This window comes from Spodoptera frugiperda, chromosome 27, assembly GCF_023101765.2.
Source record: "Spodoptera frugiperda isolate SF20-4 chromosome 27, AGI-APGP_CSIRO_Sfru_2.0, whole genome shotgun sequence".
NCBI lineage: Eukaryota > Metazoa > Arthropoda > Insecta > Lepidoptera > Noctuidae > Spodoptera > Spodoptera frugiperda.
The window spans coordinates 12074747-12095119 of record NC_064238.1 but is presented as its reverse complement, the minus strand read 5'-3'; the positions used below and the strand labels follow the sequence as shown (position 1 = coordinate 12095119).

The 20373-nt window shown below is 34.9% G+C and overlaps 1 protein-coding gene and 1 long non-coding RNA gene across 2 annotated transcripts in view; one reads left to right on the top strand and one right to left on the bottom strand.

Moving 5' to 3' along the window:
* The window catches only part of LOC118263891 (gastrin/cholecystokinin type B receptor), a 141122-nt gene that overhangs the window by 26378 nt on the left and 94371 nt on the right, over positions 1-20373 (bottom strand). Inside the window, exon 8 of the mRNA XM_050705593.1 lies at positions 18456-18527. Coding sequence (XP_050561550.1) covers positions 18456-18527 — 72 coding nt within the window. The remainder of the gene's footprint in view (positions 1-18455; positions 18528-20373) is intronic.
* LOC126912612 (uncharacterized) lies at positions 1723-4465 on the top strand. The gene is made up of 2 exons (XR_007707309.1): positions 1723-2895; positions 4126-4465. It is a non-coding gene; the product is annotated as an uncharacterized LOC126912612 (long non-coding RNA).

Genomic DNA, 20373 nt, shown 5'->3' with positions numbered 1-20373 from the left:
ATAAACTCACCAATCAGAGCACCGAACGCGCTGTCATTTAATCGTACTGAATGCGTATAATTCGCTTTTTTCTTGTCATTAAACAAAAAGATTTTAAACGTAGTTTCGATTTCAGAGCGATTTATCTGCGAATTTCGTAGATAATAATACCGTTACGAAACAAATTCAAACAGCTATTTAACAATAGATTGTTGTTTCCGTCAAGGAAGCACGTGTCAGAAATAAATAATAAAAGAAATATCCTGTTTACCAAAAGAAATATAAATTAGACGACAAGGCGATATTATCCTTGACGATAAATCTTCACAGAAGAGTCCATAATAATTGAGACTAATGGTTATTTCGTAAAATAAACAAATTTTAGTTTTAGTAAACACGTTAACGTTATTGTAAATAATCTTAAATCCTTTTATTATTATAACTTTCTTGACATGTGTCAAGACACTAATATAATTACATGTATTATGTTATCGTCTTACTCACGTAACTGTTTGACGGGCAACTCGACTAGTTTCAAAGCCATGCTAGCGGCTCATATTTATGAGCAATATTCCGCGACACACGACGCAGCGACTGTCACGCTGCTACTGTAGCCGTACCAGAAACAGTGCGACAGCAATCTTAAATCCGTTTAATTTTCCGCTACTTTTAACATACAAAGCTTCCCACAAAATAAGATTTTTATCTCGTATGTATTGTGGAACTCATGGACCAAACATTTGCTTCTTTCACACACAAACATACACTTGCTTAGATCACATAATTACTTACATATTGTGGACTCTAGCGCATTGTCCTACAACCAGTAGCTAATAAGGTAGCATTATTCTCATACAAGATTCATATTCCCGGGTCGGGCAAAGTATTACTGGGCTTTTTTCAGATTTTCGAAATGTTCTCAATAGTAGCACAGAGTCTGGAAATGTGCCCGGTATATGGCAATAGGCTCACGACCTTTACATGGGACTTACAACATAAATTGTGAAAAGTGTATGTTAATTGTACAGTGGCATTACGTGCCATAATGTGCACCTCTGCCTACCCCTTCGGGGATTAAAGGCGTGACATTGTATATCTTATATATAAAATTCTCGTGTCACAAAGTTAGTCTCCAAACTCCTCCGAAACGGCTCGACCGATTCCTCTGAAATTTGGTAAGCATATTGAGTAGGTCTGAGAATCGGCTAACATCTATTTTTCACACCCCTAAATAATAAGGGTGGTCCACCCCTCAAATTTTTTTTTTCATTTTTTCGACAAAATTTTTTTTATTTATTTTTTTATGATACGATATTCAAAAATACATACAACCCTAAGTTTTTGCCCTTCTATCACCAACCCCTATTTTTTATTAATCATTTTAGTAATTTAATTAATTTTTAAAATTTTCCGCGCTTTTACTCTGGATACTCATTGGCCAGACTATATCGGTGTAACTACCCAGTGAACAACGCGGAGTGGGGATGAGACCGAAGCCGGTCTCCTGTTTCTCTCACTCCCTCCACAGTTGTCGGCCATCATTAATGTTTATGTGTGTTTATGCATCAAACTTAGTAGTGACGTTTACTGTCAGTGTATCTCTCATTATTAATTATAAATAATACTAATAATAACTCTCTTAAATCTATATATATAAAAATCAATTGCTGTTCCTTTGTCTCGCTAAAACTCGAGAACGGCTGAACGGATTTATCTTATCTTGGTCTTGAATTATTCGTGGAGGTCTAGGGAAGGTTTAAAAGGTGAGAAAATATCAAATAATTGACGGAAAAGCCCTAAAAACAGCCCTTTTCTTTATCCCATACAAACGTTTTCTAACTAATACGTAGAGTCAATTTGAGCTTTATTGCTATTGGATAAAGTTCATTGTTGGATAAATGCTATTGGATACTAAAAAACAAATGCTATTGAATAAGTGTGCGTTGGAGACTTGGAGCACAGAATCCCTACTAATATTATAAATGCGAAAGTAACTCTGTCTGTCTGTAATTACGCTTACAAGCCTAAACCAGTGAACCGATTTTGATGGAATTTAGTACTGAGATAGAATAGACCTTGATACTTTTTAAGCAAAAAAATAGCGGAGAATGGGTAAAAATAAGGGATAAATGGTGATATGGAAATTCGTCATTTTAAAAGCCGTAACAGTAAAACTTTGTATTTAGATACTTAATGAGGAACGAAAGAACATGGTCTACTTTTTATTGCAAAAAAATAGGGGAGAGTGGGTAAAAATAGGAGATGAATGGTCATATGGAAATTCGTCATTTTTAAAGCTGTAACAGTGAAATTTTGTATTTAGACACTTAATGAGGAGCGAAAGAACATAGGCTACTTTTTAATAAAAAGGGTAGAAGGCGTAGTATGTTTGATAGAGGAGATTAATGTATGCTTGAAAATTCGTCATTTTTGTTAATACGTTGCCTGTGGCTTCACTCGCGTTCGATCCTTATTTAAATACACATATAATTATTTAAATCGCCAATATCCCTACTACAAAGAAATATAAGAGCAAATCAAACTGATGAGCATCGCGAAGCGCGAAATGAACTTGAACTGAATCGATATCAAGATAGAAATGTTCTGTTTAATCCCCACAAAGCTGCATTCAGTTATAATGTGGCAATTGATTAGAGCAAAGTTCAGAGCAAATTGTTGCTATTGGACTAATGAACATTTTGTGTCCACATTGGGGTTGAAATTAAAAAATGAAGCCTCTGGATTGTGTTGAGCCAGCGGCCAAGTCAAATTGACGCCATTGGTACCGCCACCAGAGCCACTACATTCATTGGTTCATTTTTTGACTCATATCCAGCAGTACAATAATTGCTTTCAAATGACATCATTTGGGGCAACAAAAGTTATACGAGACAATTTTTTGCCTACTTTTAGCAAGTAAGTATAATCCCACCCAAAACATAAATGTGAAAGGATGCCAAGTTCGATAATATTGGAATGCTTCGCCTATAAAAGAAGTGAGATCTAAATAAGTACCAAGTTCCATACACAGACCTCAGTTAAAAATGATATAACAAGTTGGCAAGTTTTCACACACTTTGTTATAAACCTACTAAACGCAATGAGTCAAGTATATAATTTTCTATTAAAACTTGCCAAGTTATATCATTTTTAACTGAGGTCTGTGTATGGAACTTGGTACTTATTTAGATCTCACTTCTTTTATAGGCGAAGCATTCCAATATTATCGAACTTGGCATCCTTTCACATTTATGTTTTGGGTGGGATTTCATTTATTTTTGTAAGGTTTATTTTCTTTTTTTCTTATTTTACTTTACTTTGACTAAATACAAACCTTCGTAACGAATTTTAGGTCGGTACGACCATTGGAAGATATAATATAAATTTTTTGTTTTAGTTCCTTAGGGGTATGAATTTACACCTTCATTATTTTTAAAACCGACTCACACTTGGCCATTTTCAGATTTTTTCCTTTACCTTGACCTAAAGACCTACCTCCATGCCAAATTTCAAGTCAATACGACCATTGGAAGTGGTCTAGGTTTTTGATGAGTGAGTCAGTCAGTGAGTGTATAGTAAAAATAGCGATTTTCTGACGTCAATATCTCAAGACCTACAATAGGTACATTAATGAAATTTTGTATTTTAGATAAGTAAGTAGATCTCGACAGATACTAGAAATTTCATATGCGTAGATAAAATAGATTTTGAGTTATAGGTGGGTCGAACTTGGCCCGAAATGGTTCGTGTAATATAACCCACGGCCGGTGTGTCGGTTTTTTTGCTCGAACTTGGCGGACACACTGCCGTGTGTCTAGATGGCAAACGTTTTTTTTTAGTTTTAAAACCATGTAGCTGGTGCAAAATATGTCGAGTCAGTGATGTGTTTATTTTGTAAACAATAAATCAAATACATAATAATAGTCTATAATCCGAAGACTTAATCAGCAACATTTATAACATGTTGTATTTTGTAGTGGCATGAGCAAGATGTTCTTGGTAAAGCCTACTACCTAAAGCTGCCGTGGAAGGCTGTTTAATGTCGAGGTTAAAAGTAGTTTTAATTTGAAATGATGTAAAGTATTGTGGCAGTATTTTGCGAGCCACATGGTGGTACAATTTGTATACATATTTATATTCTTGCAGATTCAGGGATTCAAATATATCATCAAACAGGTTCCTTATTGCCAGTGCCTGTTGAAGACTATACATTTTTGCAAATATATTTTATGGACAATTCAGCAAGAGAAGTCGATCAGCGTTGCGCACACAACAACTCAGTAAAGAGATCCATTGTGATGAACAACTTCAAACATTTTTCCTTCAACACAATGAATTAGTTGCATTAGACCGATGCATTAGACATTCACAAATGCATTAGACCGCATGCCATCAGATAATCACAAAATTGTCATCAGAGCCGATAAGGCGCCTGCAGGACAGTGAAATGATTGAATCCTATGAAATAAACACTATTATGAAAATATATTTTGTTTTTTTCCTTTTCAGGTATAGTGAGATCAGGAAATTATGGATTCATTTTTATATGGAGGATATTTATAGATTCCAATTCAAATTGAATAGGGACTCATACATAACTCAGCTATACAAAATAAAGTAGAGCATCATTGCTACGCGAAAGCGGTACGAAGTTCGCTGGGTCAGCTAGTATTATATATTCTCATACACACGTGAAAAAATTCTGACCAAAAATATGGAACATGTAGCAGGAAAATTTACTCTCAAATACGTATTCAACGTCTCATTAAAAGTTTGAGCAACTGGAAGTGGACTTTGACAAAACGAGGACACAAGATCGGTAAAGAAAGAAAATCCAATGGATCTTTTTCCTTGATTCTTCAGCAATTTGTTTGTAGCTTCCAGACTAAGAATATTTTCAATTTAATTCAGTTTAAATCAAGTCGTAATTGGAATTGTAGGAAGAAATGAAAATGTTCCTTTGGATTCTGTTACAATGAATCCATTTGAAAGACTTATTTAAAATGTAGGCCATTGTACAAATAAAAACTGGGACCAAATTGTTACGAACAGATATATTCAATGCAGACTTTTAACTGCTCCCTGTGGCTTCTTTAGCGTGGATTACGGATTTTGTGATTAATCAAAATTGCTTAAGTTACTCTTTAGTACATCAGCTACTGCTACTATTGGCAGGTGCCAATATAGGTCTCGTCAAAATCGGTCCAGCCATTTCAGAGACTAGCCAGAATAAACAGACAGACAGACAAAAATAGTAAAAAAAAATTATTTTGGTTTATGTTTCGTATTCATGTTCATGCGTGTAGTAAAAGTATCATTAACTGTTTTAAATTCATTCTTTGTAAATTAAGTGTTACAGTTAAGAGCAACCCATAGCTTGCAAATGAAGTACGCGATAAAAAAAACTAATCTTTAATAACAAATACTTGGCAATTGTAATCGAAACTCTTCAAGCAAGACCCAAAATCATAGATTAAAATTTTCCACCAACTCATGGTAATCGAAAATCACTTAACGACTTGCATTACTCCTACACGAAATAATTCAATCACAAATTCTTAGTAAAGCGTCTGAACTAAATTTGCGATAGTAATCTGGACAAGTATTGATTCGTAATGTCCAGTGCTTGGCTAATGTCAAACATTCTGGTGTTTAATGACTGTTGCCCTTTCATATTTGAACATCGGTACTTTATATAAATTGAAAGGGCTTAGGGCTCGTCCCAATATTTAGAACGCTATTCAGATTTTATTGCTAAGCAATAATGGACTATTCGTGTTAAAATGTTACTTTTTCTTGTAGATAAAGTTATAAATATAGTAAAATTTAATTTTATTATTGGTTTTTTTCATTATTTTGATTTTTTACCACTATCTCATCTGGCAGCTTTAGGCGATACGATGAAACATATATCTCTCTATGCATTTGTCCACCATACTCAGAGTTATTTAATGATTAAATTAATAGATACTTAATACAGTTCTTAGCAATCGTTTTCGATACAAAATCTAGGACTACTAAGGATCTACTAAGGAATAGTAATCATTAAATGTCTCTAAATGCGGCAAGCAGCTTGCCGCAGTAAGTTTGTGGCGGTAAGCAACTGATCACTTCTAATTTATCGATACCCAGATGGCACTTTCAATAGAGATTTCCTCTAATAGCTGTACGTGAACAAAAATTCTCTTGAGACCTTGGAGTGCTGCTCTCAACAAATCGTTGTGTGAGTGAGGTTGCCAGAGGGCCAATTAACCCCTCCCCCCTCCCAATCTTCCCTGATTTCCCATCAACTCTTTAATTCCTTACGGGGGTAAGGAATTAAAGTAAAGGCCGGCAATGCACTTGTAACGCTTCTAGTGCTTCGGGTGTCCATGGGTGGCGGCGATTGCTTACCATCAGGTGATCCGTTGACTCGTTTACCGACTTATGCCATAATAAAAAGAAATTATTTTTCTTTTTTTAGCATTGTCATAGCATAAGTCTGCGTTTGACCACCAACCTAGAAAGTTATAAACTGTTCTGAAAGCCTGAAAGCATTTAAACCTAAAATGTAAAGTTAACGATAACGTTACATAGTATTCAAAATGACATTATACACTTAATTCCTTTTCTTATTTAGGTGCTTAATAACAATTTTTATAACCCATCAAAAGCCATTTATTATGGACAATTTAAAAACCAATGATTTTTTACTGGCGTTTTATATTAACGGTCGTTTATCGCCATTCTTGCTTGAAGTTAGATTTCATACAAGAGTGAATGATATTATTGTAATCATTTGTATTGAATTTTGTGCAATAGTTTCAACCACAGTAAGACTAAGAGTTATGTATCTGTATACCTTCATTGATCGTTTAAATCAAATAAAAAATCAAAGTAAAACATTTGAAAGAGATCGTACCAAATGTTTCGTAAAGTTAACAACGTTTAGTAAGATTTTATTATAACTTTCGTGGGACATATCAAATTAATTGTTAGTGGCAGCGAGACAGTCACTGCGTCGTGGGTCGCGTAATGTTCCTGAATATGAGCTACTAGCATAGCTTGAAGCTAGTGGAGTTCCTCCTCAAACAGTTACGTGAGTAACGCTTAGTAAGTAATAAAATTTGGATAGGAGAAGTCGAAATAATGGTATTTAAACTGAACAACAAGAAACTCTTTGATGCTCAGTTTCTCAACACTTTGGAGATAATATTAAAAGGACAAGATTCATACATTTACACAGAAAACTTTAGTAATGTATCAAATATTGCAAAACTTCACCAAACATTTAACATTGAAATTCTTTAGAAATTCTTAATAAAAACTAAAACAACACGTTTTTTATAGACATTGTTTGTTAATTCAATTAAAAGTTTTTTTAAGTAAATGCGAAGTTTTCATGCAGATTTATTATGATAAAGATGATAGGTAGTGAAGAAGTTGTGGTAGTTATATAATTTATTTATTTTATTTTTTTTATGAAACGAGCAGACGTATCACCTGATGGTAAGCTATCGCCGCCGCAAATGGACACTTGAAACACCAGAGGCGTTGCTGGCATTTTGGGGGTTAGGAATTTAAGGGTTGTTGTTCGGGAATCGGGGATTGGGAAGATTGGGAAGGGGGGAATTGGGCCTCCGGTAACCTCACTCACACAACGAAAAAGAACGCAAGCGTTGTTTCACGTCGGTTTTCTGTGAGGCCGTGGTATCACTCCGGTCGAGCCGGTCCATTCGTGCCGAAGTATGGCTTTCCCACATTTAAAATTTACGGTTTCGAATGTCAGTGATTGTTTCATAGGTTTGTACAAGACGCTTTCTCATTAATATTAACTGTCTGTAATTACAATTTAATGTAGAACGAGACTAAAGTTATTTCTAACTTGGTTATGAAGCCAAATTGTGTCACAAATAAAATTTGTATCAGTAATAGGGCCGCCATACACTAACTGCTTACAGGTGCTTTTTCACCAGAGATGTCTGCATATACTATGTTGCTGTGGATGCGTCTTATGGATGCGTGCTATTGATGTGTACTATGAATGGCTTTCCTACTATCAATACATTGCATACTCAAGCGGCGCAGCTTGCTCGCACAGCAATATAGTAGTGAACACGGTCACATAATTTTACAGCTTAACTATTACAACTTCGTCTCTCTCGGAAAAGCACTCTAAAGCAGTCAGGATCGACTGCTTCAAGCTACGACTGCAAAGTGAAATTCTACGTACACGGACTGCTCGAGCAGTTATCAATAACAGCTTCAAGCTGTTGACTCTAACTGCAAGAGCGGTCCGGGTTTGTTAATCACTGGGTAACTGCTAGAGCAGTCCTTGTATGACTGCTCTTAAATAAATGTAATAAGAAGGGTGAATAAATGTTGGCAAAGTGTTTTAATTTCTATTCATGTCTTTTCTGTATCTATTCACCCTTTGAATTCTATTCACTTCCTGTATGACGCTCGACGCTCTTTTACTAAATTATTCACGTAAATATTTAGAGAATAGCTCTACTATTTTCGAGTAACAAAAGGACTCAAAATTATTAGCAGCGTGCGCAAATGTGGTGAAGTCGCGCAGCCTTTTTATCATCAAGGGTTGAATGTATATAATTGTTTTCAAATAATAGAACAATATGAAGCACTCAAGTACCTGTTAAACAAGCTTGCACTTGACATAATTATAATTTCACTTTATTCAGTTCACGAAATTAAATTGAAAATTAGTTCTTGACAACCCTTGCTTTTGGCAGCAAAGTTCTCGGCATCTAATAATGTTCCACGACCGGAACAATATTAATAAACTTGTGCTAATATTAATTGACAAGTAGGTTATTAATGCAATGTGGAATATTTTTCATTACATATCATTTTTAACCTAACTTAGCTTTGATTGGACTGCTTTATTGGTGATAGTGAAAATGATAGCTTCGATTTTCGCCTTAAGTAAATTAATAAAAAAAATATGCAACGACACGCTTTTTATCCCCGAAAGGGTAGGCAAAGGTGCACTTGCACATTACGATTCATATCACCACTGAACAATTTGTGTTATAAGTTCCATGTAATAGGGGGTGAGGGTGGGGTATAATGGGCATTGTTCATAATTAATAAAATTTCGTAATTGAAAAACCATTTCGAGGAATAGACTTACTAATCATTATGGACTAATTAAAAATTTAAAATATTTATTATTTATTGATATTTCGTTAAAATACGGTTGACCTTACTTGTCCTTAAAATTGCGTCATAAAAGGAGGTATACATTAGGATCGTTGCCTCATGTTTCAAAAATTAAAAAGTTTTGAATCAAACCGACAACTGTCAAGTATAAATGTCATGTCAGTTTGTTTCGGTTTTGTTTACAAAAAATACAAAGTTTCAAATTCCAAGTTTTTTCTGCATAAAGTGAAAATGGAATACAGAAAGTGCTTGGTTCCAAGTTGCAGCAGTAATTGTAAAAATAGTCCAAACAAAATCTTCGTTCGCAATAGGGAAGACTTACGATAGAAGTGGTGTCGAGAAGCTGGTGCGAAATATTACAAAGTTTATACTATGTATTGTCGCGAAGATCATTTTAATGTAAGTATCACAGAAGTAATATACTCCTCTGATATTGTCAGTCCCATTATTGTCCATATCATATGTTAAATTACGTTTTATCACATGTTTTATTGTTTACAGCTTATATTAAGGTTATTATTATTGACAGTTCTATTCAGACAGCTATTATTGACAGTTGTACTTTTTTAATGCAACCGCACTATGGCACAGATACTATCGTTCTGTCCATAAGATGACGTCACCCATATCAAAAAGTGGAAAATCTTAAAAAAATATTTTTGAAGTGGTTTCTGATCCTTTTATCAAAATATTCAAATTAGTTTCTTTAAATGGTCTATATTATCAAAAAATTCAATAAAAACACAAGGTAATTTTTTTTGAACAATGCCCATTGCAGACCATGACTGACAAATTGTGGAAAAACCGAAAAAGCCCAGTATTACTTTGCCCGATCCAGAATCGAACCTGAAACCCCTTGCCCAGCAGTCAGAGTACACCACTAACGAGGCAGACACAGTAAAGTAAAAAAATGGAATCATAATATCAATCAAAATCAAATAAAATAAGAATTCGCAGTACAAAAGAAAATTCCGCATAATGTCCAGATTATTTCTATTAAATAGATTTGCAAAAAAATGAAAATAAATCAACCTAGCATTATTTATTGAAGTAAACGTCCAACATAATATTTAAGCATAACATTTCATTGTCTTATAAAAACTCACAATATATTAAACTTCAATAAAAAAACTAATTTCAACTTTGTAGCTATCGCTATAAAACTTAAGGTCACATAGCAAAATCACCGTTCTGTTCAGAAGGAACAGTAAATCACGGTCACGTAGGCACCAAAGGACCAAAGTACAACATAATGGTCCGTCATAAACATAGAGAATGGACTGGACATTCCGTACGTAACTATCAAAGCGGTTCAAAAGGAACACTAAGATACAAAAGACGGTGGTTTTGTTGTTTGGGGCTAATTCTGTCTAGAATTCTTTTATAGCTTTGAGGATAAAAGTACACATTTTTGTGAAAATGAAGTGAATGTCTTAATCGTAAAGGGTGAATGGTCTAAGACCGCCTATATGTATAGTGGTTGCAAGTGCGACTGTGTCGGGCAAAGTATTACTGGGTTTTTTTCGGTTCTTCATAAATTTCTCAGTACGTGCTACTACTGTATAGTATACGTATAGTTTTTAAGCATAGTAATGTAATATTTATTGCATAGTATATAGTGCATAGTGACACTGGCCTTTTTTCGGTTTTTCAAAAAAATTCTCAGTAATAGCATGGAGTCTGGAATTGTGCCCAGTATATGACAAAAGGCCCCTATTACATGGGATTTATAACACAGATGGTGAAAAGTGAGCGTTCATTGTATAGCGGCATTACGTGTCGTAATGTGCACCTCGGCCTATCGCTTTGGTAATAAAAGGGGTGACGTTGCAAAAATGACTGGTCTTAATCGTAAAGAGTGCGTGGCCTACATCGACGAAGGAACTAATGATAGGTATTATTTGAGAATTTGTTTAGTAAATTTTCGTTACAATAGGTACAGTTACCATTTGACGTACCTGTCATTTAATGATTACTTAAACTATTCCTGAGTAACGATTTTGTTCCGAAAACAATTATTTAACAAAAACACTTAAGTAACCATTAAATGACTCTGAGTACGTCGGTAAGATCCACAATACAGTATTTGGGTCTATCTCCAAAACGGTATAATTAATCTGGCGCTTTTCAGATATATTTAATGGTAATTATATATCTCATTGAAAATAATGATATTTACCATGGACGTTAAGTTCTAATGATATCAGTTTAAAAACTATTACTCACAAATTATTTACTACTTTACGTAACACTCTATGAAAGTGGTAAATGTTGCTACTAGCATTTTAAAAAGCAATAACATTTCGTTTAATACTCTCGTAGTTCCTTCTTATTTGCGATGCGGGCGAAGCGACGAGAAACAGCCTTCTTTATGCAAGCAGTTAATGGAATTGAAGAGACAAGTAATATTGTTTACTCGTAATAGCCACTTGCTTTGGTTTTAACCAGACTGAAGGACGGGTATTCTTTTTGATAGTGGTTGCATGTATCTAAACCTATCGAGGAAAGGCTTTTTTTAGTACATATGTAAAAGAAAATAATAGAGAACAAGAAACATAATTTTGTTAAAATTTTTGTGAGACATAATAAATTAATTATTATGTTATCGGCTTACTCGTGTAATTGTTTGACGAGGTAAGGAAAGAAAGAAAGAAAAATCATTTATTCGGCACCGGGCACGATGCACCAAAACAAAATAGAAGAAAAAAAAATGGTAAAATTAATACATTTAAAAAACACAAAAAAAATGCACTACTTAATTATATAGAAAAAAAAAACACATACAACACACAACAGATAAAAGAAAAAAAAAAAAAAAAACAAGGTGGCAACGTGCCCAAGCCAAAAGGGTTGCCACCTCAGTATGAGCTGGGCACCGAAAGTACCCAGCACTGATTTTCAGTTGGCACAGGTACTCGACTAGACACACGATGCGGTGGCTGTCGCGCTATTAGGGTACTGCTACAGTACTGCCACAGTCTAGCTCTGACATGGCTTGAAATTAGTCGAGTTCCTCGGCAAACAGGTATGAAGTTATGAGTAAGCCGATAATATAATAATTAATTTAGTAAGTATGTCTCACGAAAGTTGTAATAAAATTATGTTTCTTGTTCTTTATTCTTTTCTTTCTAATACATAATATTATTTACTTACAGTCGTTCAAAGGTTTATTACATTGTATGAGTTCCTAGATCTGTCGGGGATTAGAGGACGTCATGCTTTGTATGTGTACGCATATTTCTAGTAGATTCGACGAAATTATTCCAAGTAAAATATGTAAACAAGGTGTAATAAAAAAGAATTACATTTGTATGCTATATTTTTATTTCCTTTGAAGTCCTATCAAAAAATATTCGGTACGAATGAAATCAAACGGAATATTTCGTTTAAGTACTGACATAAAAACTCTTCTAAATATAGGTAAGAAAATGTAATTCGATATTTGCTAGAAATCTATAAATAGAGTACCTATTGTAACTCCTGGAATTTTATTGTTGAGTTAAAATGTTTATAATGGGCTTTCTTTTCTGTCTGGTTTTTACCACCTTGTCAACAACAAGCTTTCCTTTCTATTTTTTCCAGTGACTACCTTCAATATTATAGTTAGTTTTTGTCTCATAATTGTGTGCCTTTTCGAAGATTTAGTGTTTGCCTATACACTTAGTTAAATGGTCTATGACAGTACTGTTGATATCTTCAGAAGAATAAAGGTGTGACTTTATATTTCAGGCATAGTGAGTCCAAGCTATTTAGAGCTGCGGACTATGTAATGGGTTTGCCGGGGTTCCGGCTCAAAGCAGAATTAGGAACGGAGTAGTTTTTAGTGAGTAAGAGTCTAACACTTTCTTTCGCTTTATCCAAGTTGGGAGAAGTTATTAAATGATGTACCATTAAATTTAAAACAAGTTATAGTTCAAGTTATGTCATAACTCTAAGCCCAAACATTTTAACGACTAACTAAATTGTAATAGATAGGTACTATCAAAGGTTAGAGGTGATGACAACCTCTTAACATTCAACTTATGACGCAAAGGGAAGGATCAATACTTCTTTAATTGATATATAATAATTTTAATTAAAACTACATATACGAGTATACCATCAACACGTGTACACGTGTAGGAACACGTGGTGATTTTAATTATTAAAATAACTGGAATCATACTTTGAAGCTTTTCAAGGAAAAGTGGATTATGTTAGCTGGGTTCACAAGTTAATTTATGTTAATATCAGTGATAATCTTTCGTATAGTACGACAACCACTTTGCTTGGATTTCTGGAATTACTCACGCTTGGCGAAATTATTAACCTTTGTTCTACGTAGTATCTTATACATTTCACTTAACATTCTGTGAAGTAGCTTCTAGCTATTATCTTACTAGTTATAACTGCTTGTTTAAGGATTGATTAACATTTACATACATGACATCAAAAACAGCCTGTAAAGGTAAGCGTCAACAAGCCCGTATCGTACGCATCGTTCGCATTCCGTATGACGTCTTCAGTACACTTCGCACGTAGGCAATGTTGATGATGCGGTGCGTGCGATGCGGATCAGTGGCGCGTACCTTAAGTGGCTAATACTGCTTAAAGGCGTCTTTTAGCACTGAGAATGTTTGGGCATTAATCACCACGCTAGATCAATGCGGGTTGGCGATTTCAAATTTATAATTAGAAATTATAAGCCCAGGTTTCCTCACGATGTTTTCCTTAACCGTTAGTGATTTACATTATTTTGCCATAATCTTCAAGATCGGCAGGCGGGTTGGAGATCGCAATTTAAACATCAATTAAAAGTAACAACAGTAGTTAAAGCAATTGGAGGACGTGGGTCGCACCCATGATTACTGAAGTTGCGGATGGTCGGTTCGTGTAGACAAACGTGCATATTTAACAATAAGTTAGTATCAGATATTCCTGATAAATGTAATTAGTTTTCTAGGACCATCGTAACAATAATCATTAAAATTCAATTATTTTTCTATTTATATCTCGACCGTCGTAACTTGACTCAGTTAGTAAGTTTTTTTGGGTTTTTATTGATAGTCTTGATTTTTTTTATTAGTAATGTACCTAGTATTGGTAATGGATTATTTTCATTTCTAGCCCATTTGAGGGCATAAACCTATAGTTCTTTCAAAGGTTAAATCTTTGGTCTTTGAACTTTAAATGTTTATGTTAGGTTTTTGTCTGCCTCGTTGGTCGAGTGGTCGCAGGTGCGACTGCCGGGCAAGGGGTCTCAGGTTCAATTTCCGAGCAGTAAAAAATATAGCTGGACATTTTTTCGTTTTTTTTAAATTTCTCAGTCGTATCACAGCCTGGAATTGTGTCTAGTAATTATTGCTATAGGTTCACCCGCTATTACATGGGACTTATGACATGAGTGTACATTGTACAGTTGCATTACGTGCCGCAATGTGCACCTCTGCCTAATCCCTTGGGGGTAAATAGGTGTGATGATACGATATCTATGTTTTTATACTACCTATTTACTTCTTACCTTACTTTACCCTACTTTACTTAAAGCTTTACCCGAATAATAATTAATATACCGACACCTCATTGGCTAAATGACTGACTGCTTCTTAAGTCTAGTTAGCATGACGTTGGCAGAAGGCGTTCAATAGGAACACGGAGTCTAGAATAGTGATCGAAGTATAGCATTAGGTGTTACATGGAACTAACATTAACCTAGAACCAGAATCTAGTAACATCTGAAAGTCTGATAGACATTCATTCAGCCAAACATTTCAGTAATCCATCACTGAGATTAAAATTCGGTAGGTAGTTGATTTGTAAATGCTAGCCTAAATAAATGGCTAACCAAAAATTGCAGTTTTCTGATAGTTTCGAACTAATGGAAATTGGACTGAAACTGAAGGATACCCACACCCACATTCACACCCACACACACACCCACACCCGCACCCGCACCCGCACCCGCACCATACAGTTACTCTACCCCTTTACGTCCCTTTTCGCGTCATCGGGTCTCAAGTTAACGTTGTGCAATTACAGCTAGATCTGTTGCACAGCGCTGCATCCCGCGCCTAATTGCCGGAAGGTAATTTCATGGTAATTTCGACCATACATTTGCAACGTAAGGTTGCGGGTAACTTAACATTCGACAAACTTATATTTGCGTTTGGTACAGTAGTCGTGTCTACGGATCGAGCCGCAAAATTAAGTTTGTTTAATAGTGTATACACTTTTTCGGGATAAAAACTATCCGGTGTTATGTCCAGAATAATAAAGAATAATTTTACCAAGATTCATCGTAATTGGACCGGTAGTTTTTGCGTGATGCGTGAACATACAGACAGATAGATAACAATGACAGAGCCCCTATTTGTTTTTTCAATAGATAGAATTAGCGCTTCTAAAATTTATATGTATAGAATAGACTATTATATCTCAATAAGTAGGTATTATTTATTAACATTTTTCGCTTTAGTATCTTCCTAGTAGCACTCCTAAATTTTTTTTTTACATTTTCACTGTACACATTTAACACTTCTACAGTTTGGTTACGGTATATGTTTAGAATATTATTATATCTCAATAAGTAGGTATTATGATAATCTTGAAACCTCATTTCGTCGTTTTTATACATCAGTAGGTTCTCACTAGAGGGTGAAATATCAACCGTATTTATCAGACCAAAAATATTTACATACAAGTCTCAGTAACACTACTTGATATTCGATCCAAGAACATTATTGATACAGATGAAATGTCTAGAATAAAGCGTAACCTACATAATGTAAGACTATTTTCTATTTCAAATAAGAATCTATTTCAATTGTACCAGACGACACGTGCGTTGAAACAGAAAATTCCAAGAAATCCATATATCAACTCTTCCAAAATTCATTTTGATAAACAACACAGTGGTACTCAATCTTTTATAGTAAGCCCTAAGCCTAAAACAAAGTCGCGAGAGACACTCCGGGCATCGGCGATCGCACGACGGCTCTCCGGCTATGGTCCGCGCGTGCCTCAAAGAGCCATCAGACCACCACAGATGAGGCCCAGTAGGGCTATTGCCTGATCTGGAGCTGCGGACTATTTATTGGGTTACTGAGACTCCGGTACGAAAAGCAGGAGTAGGAACAGGGTAGTTTTTAGTTAGTAAGAGTCTGATACTCCCTCTCGCCTTGTCCGAGGCGGAAGAACACATAGGATGATATCTGTAATTAATTAAAACTACAATCATCAAACACGACGCAACAGGCGACAGCGTACACTTTGAGAATCTGTGACCCAACCTAATTTATGTGTGTGTTGACTATCAACTCTAAGATAACATCAGACATATTGTATCTTCTTCTTAAGCTTAGATCTTAGACCTTCATAAAATGGTGGCCAAGTCTAGATTAATGTGTGGGAAGAAGAAACATGTTCCAAGGTTAAATTGATTCTTTTAACATTATATGTTAAGTCGAAGTAAACGTGTTTACCAAGTCCCTTTTTTTACGACCTACATTAAACAGACATTTCAGCGTGTCGCCCTTCTGCGAACATTAGCTGATTAAATTATTTTTGAAGTGACTTATGCCGGTTTATTACTAAGGAATACTACGGGAATAATGGGGGTCATTTTTTATTTACTTATCCAGTTATTATGTAAACAGGCGGTTAAAGGACCCATAAAATGTAAAAAAAAATCTGTTCCCACGATGTAGCACGAATAGTCTCTGCTCGTACTTAGATACGTAAATAGTTATTTACATCACAGTATAAAATAAATATATGTGCCTTTTGATCTTTAGTAAACTCAATTACTTATATCAAATTGTAGACTTCTATACTTCCAATCAGTTTCAGTTAGTATTCTTAGATATAATAATTGTATTCCAAACTCAAAACAGTATTCTAAATATAAGCACCAAGTCAACCAATAGCAGACAAACTCAGTATTATTAGACTGATTTGCTTATTGATGTCTAAGTCAATAGAAATTTTGAATCTATTCATAACTCACAGACATACGTACGTAAGATTAATTCGTATTAGTTCTACAGATGGTATTTGACTACCTGAATATAGTAACAGAAACAATAGAATGTCAGCTACTTGCGTCGTACGACACACGGCTGCACGTTGAGGTATAAAATCCAGTATATCATGGTATTACTTTGTATGAGATTTCGGCACATACAACGGTCACCTTATACTGGTTTTGTATGGCTTCATGCGTAGTCTTTGTGTGAAGTCCCACTCAATGCTTGGTATAGATCTTTGTAACTGGGTGGCATTGTCTGACTAACTTTTGTTCTATTAAACCTGACTTGCTACTGTTGAATTACCGTTTTGAGGCTAGCATTGGGGTTCTATGTATGTATTAATCGCCAACCAAGCGTGGTGATTAATGTTCAAACCTTCTCCGTGCGAGAAGGAGCTTTTGGTCAGCAGTGGCCACTTATAGGCTACTGATTTGTGATGTGATCCTTACTAAAATTGTAATTCAATGCTCTTTCAACTATATTTTATTTGGCTTTATAAATATTTACTTCTTATCGTTTATTTATACCTATATAAAAAAAAGTTTTTCATTAAATTATTTTAATTTTATTCGTCTTCATTTAATTTTATTCATTTCTGAAATTGTTAAAAGCAGGAATTGATAAATATGGAATTTAATTCTGGATGGTTGATTAAATGTAATATAGCAATTTATACCTGTTCGTCTGTTGATTATAAAACAATATTGACTGCTCGTTCTCATATAAAAACGGTATCCAATTGTATGCTAGTAATTGGGTCTCAATTTTCTGGTAAATATTTTTGGCGTTGATTGTGGAAATGTTAAAATACTATTTTATGAATCTTCAGTTTCGTTTAACACAATACATTGTGGGAATACAAAGAGTTGCTGTCTGACTGAAATAATCAAATAATAACAACAACGGTAAATTAACTTTCCAGTAACACGATTTTTTATGGTATAAGCCGGTACACGAATAGACGGATCACCTGATGGTAAGCAATCGCCTCTGTTCACCGTCACCCGAAGCACCAGAGACGTTAGAAGTGCGTTGCTGGTCATGTGAGGGTTAGGAATTTAAGAGGTGTTTGGGAATCAGGGGTTTGAAAAATTAGGGAAGATGGTAATTAGGTCTCCGGTAACCTCACTTACACAACGAAATACAACGCAAGCGTTGTTTCACGCCGATTTTCTGTGAGGCCGAGGTATCACTCTGGTCAAGCCGGCCTATTCGTGCCTGCAAGCATGACTCTCCCACACTTAAAACCGATAACCGATAGAAATAAAAAAACATGTGTATTTTAAAAAGAAAGATATTTTGCCTTACCGTATTAATGACGTGTAGTGGTGTCCAGCATACGAAGAACTCCAGAATTATGACGAACAGCATCCGTATCACCTGGAAACAAGATCTGGTATTAATGCTCATTAGCTGCAGTTATGTTAATAGAAGGATATGAATTGTAGGACGAAACATTTTTTCTTGTTACAATTTTTTTAAATAAATGTAGCCAAAGTGACTCCTTAGCATATTAACTACCTATTTTTTCAATTGTTCAGTCTTTCTAATTCAAATCCGATTTCTATACTAACGAAGGTCTTTCCTATCCAGTAATAATGACATCCAAGCATTAATATAACGTGTTTTTTATAAGAAGTAGGTGTGATTGAAATTATCAATTCCAAGGAACAGAAAACCGTGAAGTGCAATTTCACCAATTGCAGTATCCAATTGTAACATTTGAGACAATATACTAGAAACTCCCTAAAGCGTTCGGTTAAGATTGGATTCGATTTCTAATAAACACGGTTAAAGCAGATAGAGAAATCCTGTTAAGACACTTCATCGGTATAGAAATGGTGAAATAGAACTAACTCAGAAAAATCCCGCAGATAAGTATTTCCATTAAAGTTTTGGTAGCAGTATTAAAAATTCCATGTATTAGATTTACCATATAACTAGTAGATTACGTCCGTTACATATAATTATTATACTGTCCGAGATACTAGAACTAATTCTCTCAGAAATCGTCTTTTTAAAACTAGACAATTACCTATACTATTTTCTATTCCCTATTCCATTAAATTCTTTGTTAACATCAAATTACTAGAAGCATCGAAGGCTGGCCGTCGTCTCCATTGAAATTCGCACTCAATACGAACTTGATAAAGCAATCATACTTCGATTCAGCTTTATAAGGGAATACCGCATCTATTAGCCCATTATGCAGTCAAAGCGGGCTTACCATAGTAGGTTAATCAGTCTAAGAATGTTTCCATTAGTAACCACTTATTTAGTCGCAATTATTCACTTTACTAGGTATTCTTTGCCTTTAGAATTACCTACTTTAGATATTTTCAAATCATAGGTCTTGAGTCAAAGTTTAATATGCTTTGTTGATTAAACTTTATACCCCTATTTTGGGGGAAGAAAATCATCGAAACGACTTCTCTCTCCTTGGATGAAGTGAGAGGGATTGTCAACGTGTTATTGTCCATAAAAGTACCAAGTAAATTTTGATGAGGTTTGGATCAGGTAGTAAAGATTTTGAAGACAGTTATTACTTATGTAAATGGGAAGTCAGGAAGGAAGCGATAGTGTATTTTCAAATCAAGGTCATCTATCTTTTTTCTTTTATTGGAAACCTTTATTTCTGATGGTAAGATTTTACTACCCTTTAGCCAAAAGTAAGGTACGGAGTTATGGAATACGAAATGAATTTTGTGTAGCAACTTTATTGTTATGACAAACAACGAGACACAGTTTGAGTTGTAGGCGTACGCAATTAAGGTGAATGTGAAGCTAGGGAAGCCGGCATTAATCATACAAAGCCGTATCGACGTCATAGTTAGGCACGATCGATGTCTATTGCTTGATGTATTGATGGCAGTTCATAATCTATTTCTAGTCTCCAGAAATATGATTGGTTATTTAAATTCAACCAGTAGGTAAAATTTCGATAGCAATTCATTACATGACATTAATTGTTTAAGAAATCTAATTATTTCATACCCAAAGTCACGTTAAGAATCATCTACTTTGACCTTTTTTATGGTGTAAGGCGGTAAACGAGCAATTGGGGATTCAGAAGATTGAGAAAGTGGTTTCTGTGGCTCTCCCACATTGAATCTTGAGAGGTCATTCTTAATTTTCCTATTACCATGAGATTAGTCACTAATCTTACGACCATTTGTACTATTAGTCCAATTCTAATAACTTCTTCCACGAATAAAGCCTGAAGTTA